Source organism: Lytechinus pictus, chromosome 5, assembly GCF_037042905.1.
Source record: "Lytechinus pictus isolate F3 Inbred chromosome 5, Lp3.0, whole genome shotgun sequence".
NCBI lineage: Eukaryota > Metazoa > Echinodermata > Echinoidea > Temnopleuroida > Toxopneustidae > Lytechinus > Lytechinus pictus.
Genome location: NC_087249.1, coordinates 54,115,358 through 54,129,320, shown reverse-complemented (window position 1 = coordinate 54,129,320; position 13,963 = coordinate 54,115,358). Strand labels below are relative to the sequence as shown.

The 13,963-nt window shown below is 34.3% G+C and overlaps 1 protein-coding gene across 1 annotated transcript; it reads left to right on the top strand.

Moving 5' to 3' along the window:
• Positions 1 to 784: 784 nt before the first annotated feature.
• Positions 785 to 13,525, top strand: LOC129260098 (acid ceramidase-like). The gene is made up of 12 exons (XM_054898155.2): positions 785 to 1,213; positions 2,172 to 2,303; positions 5,116 to 5,202; positions 5,541 to 5,619; positions 6,085 to 6,159; positions 7,758 to 7,803; positions 9,159 to 9,303; positions 9,893 to 10,032; positions 10,670 to 10,804; positions 11,318 to 11,441; positions 11,955 to 12,011; positions 12,660 to 13,525. The coding sequence occupies exons 1-12, from the start codon at positions 1,139 to 1,141 to the stop codon at positions 12,747 to 12,749; spliced, it is 1,185 nt and encodes a 394-aa protein (XP_054754130.1). The 5' UTR covers positions 785 to 1,138; the 3' UTR covers positions 12,750 to 13,525.
• Positions 13,526 to 13,963: the final 438 nt, after the last annotated feature.

Sequence of the window (13,963 nt, the reverse complement as noted above, 5' to 3'; positions counted from 1 at the left end):
TTTGAACTTTGATTTACTAATTAAGATCAAAAGTTCATCTAATGACGGATCAAGCATGAAAATAATCTTCAAGAACGTGACTTCTTTTCTGTTAAAGGTCAAGTCCACCTCAGAAAAATGTTGATTTGAATCAAACGAGAAAAAATCAGTGTAACTCTGAAAATTTCATCAAACTAGGATGAAAAATAAGAAAGTTATGACATTGTAAAATTTCGCTTATTTTTCAATGAATAGTTATAATTATGAACAAGTCAGTGACATGCAAATGAGAGAGTAGATGATGTCCCTCATTTTTTTTTAAATATACAATATTTCAATTTTGACCAACTTGACTGAACCATAAAATATTTTTAAAATTGTAATTCTGCATGTTCAGTGAGGAATAAAACTTTCTTTCACATGACAATGAGGGAAAAATAATTAGAATATTTCATATAATAATAGAACGCGAAAGAAATAGTGGATGACGTCACCAGTCACCTAATTTGCATACAGACCAGGATGTGCACATAAATCTTTTGTGAAATTAAGCGAAATTAAGAAATATCATATATTTTCTTATTTTACATCCAATTTTGATGAAATTTCCAGTGTTATGCTTGTTGGATTTTTCTCTTTGTATTCAAAAGAACTTTTTGTTTGGGTGGACTTGTCCTTTAATATCAATTAATCATCGAAGCTTCATGTTGAGTGTATATGAGGAGGTAACCCATTTTGATAGCGGTTATCTGGGCTCAGGGACGGCACCACGTGATTATTATTTTTTTTTGGGGGGGGTGGGGCGGGGGAGAAGAGAAAGAAAGGTAGCGTAAAAATAAGTATTGGCAGTGTAACTCTATTAAAAAATCCCCCCCAAAAGACTTTACGTTTTGATCATCTTGCCAAGCCCTGTCCCATCCCGCCCCGCCCCCCTCGATCAAAACATCTTGGCAACGCACATGCAGTTAGGGTTGATCCGTCTACCAGCAGCGTTTGATACAAAAATATACGCACTCGATCTGACTGCACGGTCTCGTCTAAATCTTTATAAACCTTCACTGCCTACACAGCCTACAGACTACCAGTATCTTGGGGGTATTATTTACCTCTGTATTTGTGAGAAACTTCATTTTGCTTCCTATGAAATGATATCTTAACAATGGAGAGGTTGATCTGTATTCTCGGCCTTGTAGCGGCTTGTATATCGAGTCTTTTCGCTCAGGATTTACCACCGGTAAGTAATAATGTACCCTTGGATTTTACACAGACCTATTTATTGTAATGTTATTGTTTACTCACCCCTTGTCATTCATACTGTAGCATATCACGGCTATGTACGATCAATGTCTTGGTTGATATACTGACTTGAAGACGGGACATATAAGCAACGTCATACACCAACAATATTCCAGTGCAGGAATATATGAAACCATGAGGGAGGGTAAGAAGGGGTAAAGTTGTCCAGGAGAGTTGAATAAAAGTAGAATAATAAAATCGGGTATCCATGCGCGTCCTTTGGCGTACATTACCATCAACTATTTCCTAGATAACAATATCATTATCTTCATCATCGTCGTCGTCATCATCGTCATCACCGTCATCATCATCGTCATCACTCATCGTCATCACTCATTATCATCATAATTATCATCATCATCATCATCATCATCAGCCCCGTCAGCATCATTAGCACTATAATTTTCTTCATCATCGTTACCATCATCACCACTACCACCACCACCATCATCATTATACTATCATCATCATCATCATCACTATCATCATCATCATCGTCATCATCATTATCATCATCATCACCTCTATATACCACCACCACCATCATCATTATATTATATCATCATCATCACCATTGTCGTCGTCATTGCCGTACGTCACTAGAGTTATTTTACATGCATTTTTTTTTTTTATAATACAGACATATTTTTGTTTTGTTTCCATTCACTGAATTGATATCCTTTTCTTCGTATTCTGTATATGTAATTTGATTTGTACATTATGATTCATATTAATTAAGTAATGTTCTTTGTAATTTCCCTATTGTTAAAATAAGACAATACGATTTGATATGATGAATATATTATGTGATTCTGTTATTTGAATGGAGCATGACAGCTTCTTCGAAGAAATATAGTTCCAGCTTTGAACTGTCATCCTTTTGCTCTCCTCTTTAGTTTACGGACAAGAATTGCCGAACCGATGCTTATCCACCATCCCCCAGTGATGCAGCTCCTAAATATGTCTTCAATATGGACTTGGACCCGGAAGATAGATGGACAGAGTTGGTCCAGCCTAAATCAGCAAATGTAAGACACCTCCCCTTTAATTTCAAACTTCATGATTTCGATACATCAGGTCCCCCTTTTTCGGTTTTCTACTGTGTCTACATGAATGACTATAAGTTTGCCAAATTTAATTTGTTAGTAGGCCCTAATAATGTGCGATTTAATGCTAAACAATCAGCCATTTTCCCAACATTTTTTCAATCTGCCGTCCAAACTAACAAGGAACTTCAAGTTGTTTTGAGATAATAATAAAGTATAACTGACAACCAACAAAGAAATGTCGTCTATGAGTGAATTAGAGGTGAAAATATGGCGGGGGGGGGGGGGCTCCCCATTTCCTCTGGTACGCCAGGGAACCCATGCAGGGCCGGTTTCATTATGAAATTGCGATTATGGTAATTTTTCTATTATCTGAACAAGTTTTACGTAATATAAACACGCTCTGATGCTCGGCTCCATTCTTCTTCATGACTTGTCATGTCTCCATTTTATTATACTTACAATATGAACTAGGAAAAGGGAAATGTATTGTATACGGATTTAAGCGATCTATTCACAAGAAACTCACTCGACCATCGATATTGAGAAAATTTGGAAATCGGATTGGGGTGAAGGTGTTCTTTGCGCTTGAAACCCCTTTCTGGGACCTCATTAAGGTCTCACGGGCCTAAACAATTTCCCATAGACTCGTGTGTTAAAGTGGTACTTTTAAAACAGTATCAAATTCGGGGGTCGAATGTTTACTACCAGTGGATAGGATATATATCTGACATTTCATATCTGACCAGAAAAGGGTCCCTCAACCGACTCATTTTAAAATAAATCGGCATTTATGAAGACATCTCCCGAGGGATCAAAATAATTCATCACTTGAGACAGTAAAATAGCCCTAATCCTTTCGCCAAATATAGTTCCAAAGTTGGTGATATTTCTTCTCAATTTAGGAAAAGGAAGTTCAGTAATTACCCTCCATCATATTCATACACTTGTCAATCAGCTATATAAAAGAGAATATATATATATATATATATATATATATATATATATATATATATATATATATACTACCACCGAGTATCGAAACAATGTTGGTCGTTATGTACCGTTAGATGTCCCTTTAAATAAAAGGTTTAAATGTGGATAATCATTCACTACAACCAAGTAAATGATTATATAGAGTACTTCGATTACGAATCGAATTTTGTGGGCAGTGTTTTACCCTGTTTGTAGACGTAAACAATTAAAAGTTAAAAACCACTGCATTAAACAACCTATGCTCCTTTGATTCAATTAGTGGGTAATGATAATGAGTTATCCTGACCTCGATACCTTGGCGCTTTTATAAAGTTGATCTATAAAATTACTTTGCACTTAACATGCTTAAGAAATATACTTACGCCTAAACTTGTTTTTTATTTTCAACCTGACTTAAGGACGTTCCACAGTTAAAGTGAAATCCATGTCATTTTCACCAAACTTTGCACATAGATACTTTAGAACCTTAATATTCGAAATATGCAAAAATTAACATAGGTCCATGTGCTTGATTTTTTGCTATAGAGCTTCAAAGTTCACCCAAATTGATGTTCTTAAGAATTGCGCATTCAAAGGAATTTGGCATTTTTAGACCGCCCAAGATTACTACAATGAGTTTAAACCTCCATTACTCAGTCAAAATACATGAAAAAGTCATCAAATTTCGCAAGAGAGTTAATAATTGTATCGTTAGAATAGAGAATCTATTAATAGTGCTATTTGTTTGCAATTTTAAGTTTAACAGCACTGTCAGTTCTTAAAAATGGCGTAAAAGATAACAAAATCCCAATCTAAAAAATTTAAAATTTCAGTAACAAACTACAAACGTACAATAAATGCTGCACTTTATTCAAAATCCATGTCATTTTCACCAAAATTTGCAGAGTTGTAGAGGAATGTATACCTAAGAGGAACAAATATTCCAAAATAGGGGTTCATGTGCTTGTTTTTAAACTATCAGTATTTTTATTAGAGCAAATGTGCTTTTTAAAACACCAAAAATGCGCCGAATGCTTTGTATCTATGTGAAGAAAAAATCAAAACCACTCTACCATTTATTCAAACTCGGGGTAATATTCGTGATTCTTGGCAGCACTGCAGAGTAAAGTATTTTGAAATTGTAGAGAATATTTTTTTGAATGGTCCATGGAATAATTCATTTTTTTAGCTTCATGAAATAACGCATCGGATCTGCAGTTAAAGTGCAGAAGATGAGAAAAATCAGCTCATACCCGCAGCTAATTAATCACCTGTTCATCCATTGTGACGTCAGCGCGCAGAGTGTAAACTATGCGCAGATCATAATGCGCACAAATATAACTGTGGAACGTCCTTAACTATAAAAATCTACAATTATGAAACCTTTTCTGGTTTCAAAAAGTAACTATTGGATATTATTGAGTAATTTACATTTTCCTGTTAAACTAAAGGATGATTGTGGAAAGTCGACAATTTACCCTTGCAAGTTTCAACATACATATACTTTGCTGGAATCTGTGTAATAGAAAACAAGAATATACTTTAAACATGTTAAAAGGTATCTTCTAGCGAAAGAAATGATTCTGTCAAATTGTTCAAATTTCTTTAAAGTTGTGTGTCTTTATGAAATGGGACGTAGTGTATAATATATATAACGAACCTTGCCTGCTCATTTATTACGAAATAAAGTTGAATTTTACCTTTTAATTAACAGCACTATACATATTGTAAGCAATCAATATTATTATTACCCGTATGTTAGTGTTTGTACAAGTAGAATAATAATACATATTTTTTTCAAACTCCTTATTAAATTCAGATCAGTTTTCTAATAGAAGACATCAAAGGGCTTGTTGGGCTCCTACTGGGCAAGAAACTCACTTCTGAGGTCATTGATGATTTATTTGTAAGTCTATTTATTATTCTCTTCAAATTCAAAAGAAAATGTGTTTTGATTTCGTCAATTTTTGTATTGTTTGTTTCCTTCTTCCCTTTAATTGTTTGTTATCGATTATTTGTTTATTCTTTGTACTGAATACCGTTTTCGTTCTTCTTTCTCTGCGCGCTCATTTCTTTTTTATATTGAAATGTTTGTTATATTTATTTTGTTAAACTGAATACTGAAAGCATCCTTGCAGTTGCATGCCAGCAGATATTAATCCTAATTCGACATGTTAAAAAATTAAAAAAATAAGAACGTTTTTTTAATGTATAATTTTTGTGGAATTAACATATACACATTAGGGTCCAGTTGTGTCTTCTCTACGTGAGCCGTATGACCGTGAACTTCAAGGCATTGCGGAGGCGACTGGGATCCCCATTGGTAAGATAAATTATTCTATGTTGATTTATCATGGGGGATGATATTTCCCAACTGGTATTCGATAATTGGTGCTAAGAACACTAAAAAATATTGGGTAAAAGTGCTCCATGAGGTAATTATCCATCCCTCCACCCTCCATCCATCTATCTATCTAAACTGTAAAAAAATTGGGTAAAATTTTAACCAGCACGAGGCATATTGTCCTGTAAGGCTGAAAAATAAGCAGCAATTACTTAAGAGTGGGCAACATTTTCATCACACTGGATATATAAAAATGCCCCAAAGAAATGCCCAATATTGGTTGGACACATAATTACCCTCATAGAGCATTTTTACCCAATATTTTTAGACTGTATCTAAAAACTATTTATCTATCTCACGTTTGTGCTGTAGAATATTCGTTTTTTTTTTATTGTTATTAAATCCTCGTCATTAAATTTAATTCATTCATTCTTTAACCTGCAGGTGAAATAGTACTGATGAATATCTTCTATGAGATAGAATCCTTCTGCACTGCTGTAATAGCACAGACTAAAAGTGGTGAGTCATCAGGGATAGGGCATTTAAAAATGGTCACAAATACACATAAATTGCGTAATACACACGGTATTGGGGGTAAATCGTAAATAACGTAATTATCCAAACCAACATGGCTAGAAGATCATTATTCGATATTATATTTTATGGTGATACTAAAGAGAAGGAAGTGGAATGGGGAAGTAGAGTTAGAGGTTAAACAGAGAAGGAAGGAAATATACTATCATATCAATCAACACGTCGATAAAATACATTTAAACTGTAATGTAGGCCTATATACGTATATAAATCGAACTGATGTATCTTTCTTTTGTTGACGTTTAGTTATAATCATAGAGAATGATTTTGAATTAAGAGGTCAGTTTTGTCTACTTCAGATGATGAGAGTTTTGTGACGAAATGAATGAATGAATGAATCTTTATTTCGTTTCAATTCCAATATTAAACAACAACAACAACAGTAAATCATTGCGATATAAGTAAATAGCAAAGAACAAAAGTAAATAATTACAGGATAATATACATAATACATGCGCTACTTTTTATGGAACATTAGCAACACCCATGAGAAAAGATGCAAATGAAACGTGGTGACCTACTAAGAGGCTTAGCTTGTGGGCCATAGGCCACCAGATGTTAAAAAACTTACAATAGCAAACATTTAAAACATCATATAGAACAAGCAAACCAAAAATTGGAGTAAATAACCAAAGTACATCGATATACATATTTACAAAAGATACACTAAAAAGTAAAAAAAAAAAGTGAAATGCAGAATGCAAAAAATTCTATTAGACCTTAAGTATAAGAATTTGAAATTCGAAAAGAAGAAAGAAAAGAGGAAAAAATAAAGAAAATAAGCATAGCTCTATTTTTGCAAAGATAATTGTGGGAAGAATACAATTTATAAAGTTAGACAAGATATAACCAGCAGGCATTCGTTTACTGATCTAAGTATTTCTTCAGTAAATCGGTCTTTAACTTGTTTCTAAAAACACTAAGGCTAACTGATTGCTTCAATGAAGAAGGAAGGGAGTTCCATAATTTTGGCCCTGTATAAACAAATGTAACTAGTTTTGACCAATGGCAAGTGGAGAAAAGAAATTGTAAAAAAAAACACACAACAGAATAAGCATGTACAGTAGGCAAAATGACCTATCATTAATGGGTGTTACTCTTGTCAATGGCTTAACCTTATTAGACAGAGTCCATTCAGTCTATGTCAAACATGGCCAAATTTTGTTTACACTTTGTTTCTTTTGTTTTCTATCATCGCACATTAATTCACGGGGATTTTTTTTATATATAGTTCGATTGCTGGTGAAGGAAGAATCAATTTTTTAGTTTTTTTTCACTAATCTTTATAACCTGAGTTCAGACATGTTGATTTGGAGCAATAGAAGTTTACACCAAAATACACGTTTTGATAAACAACTAAACATGTTAAACGAGAATTTTCAAGTGCCAAGTTTATCAAGAAGCGAATAGCATTCTTTGCTTTCTATAAATGCATATCAAAAGGACCCTGGCCGATCTTACCTGATTTTGTTTGTTTTTGATTAATTAATACACCTATAATTATCTGATCTTGATAAAATCAGGTGACATCTATCACGCACGGAATATGGACTTTGGAACCTTCCTAGGGTAAGCAGATAAGAGCGTTTTCACACGAGAGCACAAAAAAATAATTATTGTATATTTGAATTTATGCCTATAGAGTGGTTTTCAATCTATTGTTCAATCAGTATATATTTTATCAAAAAATGTATTTCAGCATAATCTTTTTAAGCATTTATAATTTAATGTAACCGTATTCTAATTTCACCGTTGAGGTGTTCCTTAACATATTTCCAGTGTATCATGGTTTCTTAAACTGCCGTCCATTATCCACTACGGGAAATTAAAATGGCATTTTGTTTCGCATTTTAAGCTCGTGTCAAAACCATATTGACAGGCTAACGGTAATATATAGATATCATGATATTGGCAAAGAATTCATTCTGAGCTGAATATGGGCGTATCTTATACCCATATTTATAAAAACAAGGGAAGAAATTTATATACCATCTCAGGGCCCTGGGAATGTTTACAAGGAATCGATCTGATGTAGATCTGACAAAAAAGAAAGAAAATAAAAAGAAAAGCGTTTTACTACAAAATGATTTTCATTTTGTCCCGAGAAATTTGACAAGCCCCCCCCCCAAAAAAAAAAAAAAGGATTCACTAAAAAATGACGATCATTTTGGTGCCGATGTCAGCATATCCTGCATGGATGTTTTACAAAAGTTGAATGTGTGAAATTGTCAATGTAAAAATGGTGGAGTCTGCAGGAGTTTTGCTTATGTTTTAATGTTTTTTTGATATGTTTATTACTTATTCAAGCATATTCGATACATGTTTGAAATCATTGAATATTATGCCCATAATTATATTCATTGCTAATAAAATTGGAATACACCGCAATTTAATCAAAGTACAATAATGGATTTTAAATGAAGTATACATATTCCGGCCTCATAAATGAATAATTGAATGGTAGTATTCTATATAAAAGTATTCGTAGATAAATGTACTGATGAAATTATCGAATTGAACTGAAAGCCCAATTAATTGCATTGTGTACCGTGAAACCACTACACTCCTCCTCCGCCATGAAAACCTTCAGAAGTTAACAGTATGAACAAAAATACAATCTGAGAGGAAGATTATATACATGTACATAATAGGTTTACTTTATGAGTATACAGGGCATGACAGGTATACGTATACAACCTATTGGTCAAACATCAGCTATACCCTTACGTTTTTTGTTTACATTGTTGGTTTCGGTAATCTCTTAAAAAATATAAAGATTTGATTTATTCTTTGATTTTTGTCATTTCGAAGATTGATGTTCCAAAGGAACATAGACTAGATGAATACAAAATTCATGTAAATGAATAGACTGATGAATATTAATGCAGGTACTTTCTAAGAAAGAAAATTTGTTAAAATTCTAGGTGGGATGTAAAGACGAATGAATGGATAATCTCTGAGAGACTCAAACCTTTGGTTACCAATGTGGAGTATCAGCAAGGTGGGAAGGTGATCGCTCGAGCTGTTCACTTCGCTGGTTATGTTGGAATTCTGACTGGATTAAAACCGGTAAGACATGTGTAAATCGTTAAGATGTATCCTAGCTGGCTGGCTTAAAACCGTTAAGACCCGAGTAAAATCGATGAGATGAAATTAATTAATAGACTCAAAGACGGTAAGACCTGCGTAAAGTCAGTGGAAAACAATTATTGTTTTTTTTTAAACAGATAAGACTTACGTAAGACCGGTGAGATGAAATTCTGACTGGGTTAAAATCGGAAAATTATGTAAAGGACAATAAAGGTACGACTGTGCACTAATAGTAGCAAAAGCTTTTACATAAGGGGCAACTCTTTGATATTTTAATGGGTGGGGCTAAGGTGACATCATTTTTATTCGATTGAATTGAAGGGGTATTATATCATTTGTATGCTCTTCTTCATTGTTGCTTCCTTTTCTCCCTATTCCAAGACTCCAAGGGGGTTTGGCGGGGGGGGGGGGGGCAGAAACATTATGTACCATTTTTCAAAATTTTAGTATTCTTTCCCCAAGGGGTTGGGGCACCACCTGGATCCACCACTGATGACATGTAATTTTGAGGGAACAGTTTGGAGAAAGTCAACCTTTAAACATCCAATATTTCTTTCTTTATTTTTAGGGAGTGGTTAGTCTTAACATCAACGCTCGTCATAAGTTGAAGGATAGCGGTATACTTGGTTTTATTGAGTGGATCCTGGGCGATCGCAAGCCATACTGGACCGGATTTGCACTAAGAGATGCTATCCTCATGGCAAAAGAGTAAGCTCATTTTCTTTCTTCAAAATATACACACAAATGATAAAAAAGGGGGAAATAGGTTATTATGCAAGTATTAGTAATATTTTCGAGCCAAAATAAAGTTTGGTGAACAATTTAAAAAGATCTTTCCAGAACAATACATATGAATATGGCACAGTCCTGGAAAAAAACACTGATATCAATAAAGGAGATTATTTCGAAAAAAAATATAACTATTAATGATTTGGAAGTGAATGGACACATTTTCGTTCAATAGGGAGCTTTCACAATCGCGACGGGCACAAATTCTACAACACAGAAAATCTATTGTAAAAAACCCTTCGTGACAAAGCAGTCTTTGTCGGATATCGGTGAATCAAAACAGCTACATATTTGCAATTTTTCGTCATCTCAGAATCTTGCGGCGATCAGCTGTCCCTATTCACCAATTTTCGACGAAGACCTCTAAGCTGTTCATGGTGATTTGACGGACATTTCCAATAGATTTACTGTGTTGTAGAATCCGCCCCTGCCGCGATTACGAGAACTCGCTATTATCACGAAGTGAACAAGAAAATGAGCATATATATCGTCGACAAGAAAAAAGTGTGAATATTTTCTGTCTGATGAATGTATTTCTGATTTTATCTCGTTACAGTTTCAACAGTACCGTAGAGTATCTATCTACTGTAGATACCATGGTGCCTTCCTATCTTACTGTTGGTGGTATGAACCCAGGAGAGGGCGTGGTCATCACTAAAGCCCAAGGAAATAAATCGGATGCCATCAGGAGGTAAATTATTTGCACTCTCCCCAGGAGAAAAATGCGAAATACCATAACGCTAATTACGACTGCAATGTGTGTATATGTCTTGTCATTTTCAAGTGCGATATTCAAAGCCAAGTCTTATACTTGCTAATACCCTTCAAAAAGTTTTGATGAAAATAGCAACTGTGTTGACGATTATACGTCCGACGCCAAATATTGTTAAACATTTTAACAGTTTGTTCGTTGAAGTGTTCCATAATTTTGTCGATTTGGATGATATTTTATAAGGACATTATTATTCGGCATTATTTCAGCAATATATCATTTATAGTAATGATTGTTACCAATTAGTTCAAGGGTGAAGTTCTGATATTGATATTAAAGTATGCTGCTGTATTTTCTAATTCCATTCTAACGTCAACAATTTAGTAAATTAGCCATGATTGTTATTTAAGCACAGTCCCAATTGAATCAAAGATTTCGCAACTGAAAAATTAGTATGATGCCTTTTCTGTCTAACTTTATAATTGGTATTAGGATAAACGTTGATCAAGGAAACTGGTTTTTGGTTCAGACTAACTATGACAGCTGGAAGAATGCACCATGGTATGATGACAGAAGAGATCCAGCCATCAAATGCATGAATAACATGACACAACCGGTAAAATCTTTACATAATTATTTCATTTGAGATTGGTGAAAATTTCAACGTTTATTTTTACTCATTAGGAGAGATGGGATGAATCGGTCGCATGACCGTATGCAGAATTTTTCCGGGGGGAGACACCCGAAAAATAATTGAAGAAAATAAGAAAGAAAGGGAGCGAAGCGATGGAGCTTGTAATTAGGACACTTTTGCATTTTTAAAAAGTGAAATTGAAGGATTTTGTGCACATTTTTGGTGAATTTTGTGAATATCTTTAGTAAAAAAATGTCAGTTTCGAAACTTCCGCTGCTTACCGCCATTCGGTCGAAAAGAATTTGAACATAGAATGAATGCTTTTCTCTTTTCTAATTATCATTCAAAATTCATTCTTTTCGGTGATCCTTCCCGTCGTTCCAAAAAAATACTATTATTCGCTCTTAATTTAGTCTAAATGCAGTTTTTCTGTCTAGAATTATTTTTTCAGAGTAGGCCTGATACCAATTAACCATTATTTCTTTTGCTTTACAGAATGTTAGTTCAAAGAGCTTCTTCAATGTATTGTCAACTAAGCCAGTCTTGAATATGGTAAGGTTTTTTCGGAAATATTATTCTTGATTGCATGATTACCTCCTTATATATTTGATTAAGAATGCATAGTTCATTGATATTGAAAACCTACAAACTGAGATACAGTTCGAAAAGTGTATTGATGGTAATTGAAATTATAACTTTAGAAATGGGAATTTTATAACCATTCTGTTGAATTATTAATGGATCATCATAGCTTTAAAATGTAAACGAATGAAAAGACACTCGGCAATCATTCTGTTGAAATAAAACAATATGATAACAATAATACTTAACTGTTCATTAGATATTTACCCTCCCTATATTATGTCATGCTGCATGTTTTGCTCGTCTCACTGATGATTGAAAAATGAATCGACTCACTCTTTGAGGGAGTGAAAAGACTGACGAGAATTTATCGTAATGGTTACTCATATAATAGTGGGCTATCACTCATTTTACGAGAGAATATTCATTCACTCGTTCAAACGAGCTGCAGAGTGATCCTTTACCTGTAAAACAACAACAACAAGTAAACGAACGATCAAACATGAAATCCATAATGGTGACGAGACAAACACGAATGACCTACAAGTTAAGTTTTTGTTATACTTGGTTTATATATCTCTTAGAGCAATTTCTTCTTTCTCTATCAATCTACTTCAGCTTACCACCTTCACCGCTTTAATGCATGTAAGGGAAGGGACTCTGGAAGCCTATATTCGCCATTGTCCACAACCTTGTTTCCCATGGTAACCTTCATGACCATGAAAGCCGCGCCCACGACTGAGCCCAGGAAAAAAAAGTTTTACATATTAATCCTCCAATGTTTGTCATGTCTCGTTCAGTAAAAGAATCGTTGATTCATTTCATAGTGATAGATAATGGTGGTGGTTTTTGAATGGTTGTAAGTTTTGTGAGACATGGTCCTACATAGTTTTGTTGAAAAGTAGAATGACAAATACAGAAAGTAGTCTTAATTAAAACCGAAGTTGACCATTATACCAATATGACGTCACAACTCTTCAGAATCTATTTCGACTCCATATAGTGTAGTAATCAAAATGCGATTTAGAACTTTGGAAAGCAGGCCCAGTCATGAATAATTTGAATTGTCAAATCAGGTACTATAATTTGTTTTGTAAAATGTTATTCCAAACAAGTTTCTTAATTCCTTCTGCAAATCAATAATTGTAATTTAATAAGTCCAATAGTTTTTCTGTCACATTCGGATTCTAAATTAGATGATAAATCTTTTCGTCACTGATAGTCTGTTACGTAGGAGGGGAGGAGAAAGAGTGAGTGAAAAGTGGTAGCAAAGAGAGGGGGAAAGGAGAGAGAAAGGGTGAGAGGCAGAGAGAGAGAGAATGAATAATATATTGAATAACTACATAGAGATAGTGAATTATTGTGCAATAATGTGGAAAAATGAGGAAGACCGTTCTTTTGATATTTTTATATGCGTGTGAATTTTTATAACTGGAATCCTCTATTGTCAGAGAACTGGAGAATAAAATCATGTATTTCAAATATTTCGATTGTGTTTGGGTTTATTTTTTGTCTGCAAACTAAGAACAATAGTGCAAATTTGCACCCTTGAAATGCAACACTGGGAGCTTAGATGATACCGTCAAAGAGTTGACTGCGTAGCTACGAGTCACAATAAGGAAACCGATCGACTCCATAACTACAGGGGCATTGGAAACGGTCTTTTAACAGGGGGTGCTGGTTTGAATTTGAAAAGACAAAAAAAAAAAATTCACTACAAAATGTAGGTTATTTTATCATACCTACCAGATTTCCAGGGGTGCTGCCTATGGAGAATAACACACGCAGCACCCCCCCCCCCCCGGTAAATCTTGGGGGTGTTTCAGCACCACCTCTTCCCAGGGCCATGCACAACGATCATGAATACCAAGTTATTTCGAATAGTATATCATCGGTCGGTTAAGTGTCGGTTTCGTTGGTGT

Bases quoted from the DNA above. Each gene is read 5' to 3' on its own strand.
- LOC129260098 (XM_054898155.2), top strand. From the start codon at position 1,139: ATGGAGAGGTTGATCTGTATTCTCGGCCTTGTAGCGGCTTGTATATCG. The intron at 5,620-6,084 runs GTAAGATAAATT...TTTAACCTGCAG, and splicing joins GGCGACTGGGATCCCCATTG to GTGAAATAGTACTGATGAAT. The intron at 10,805-11,317 runs GTAAATTATTTG...AATTGGTATTAG, and splicing joins AAATCGGATGCCATCAGGAG to GATAAACGTTGATCAAGGAA.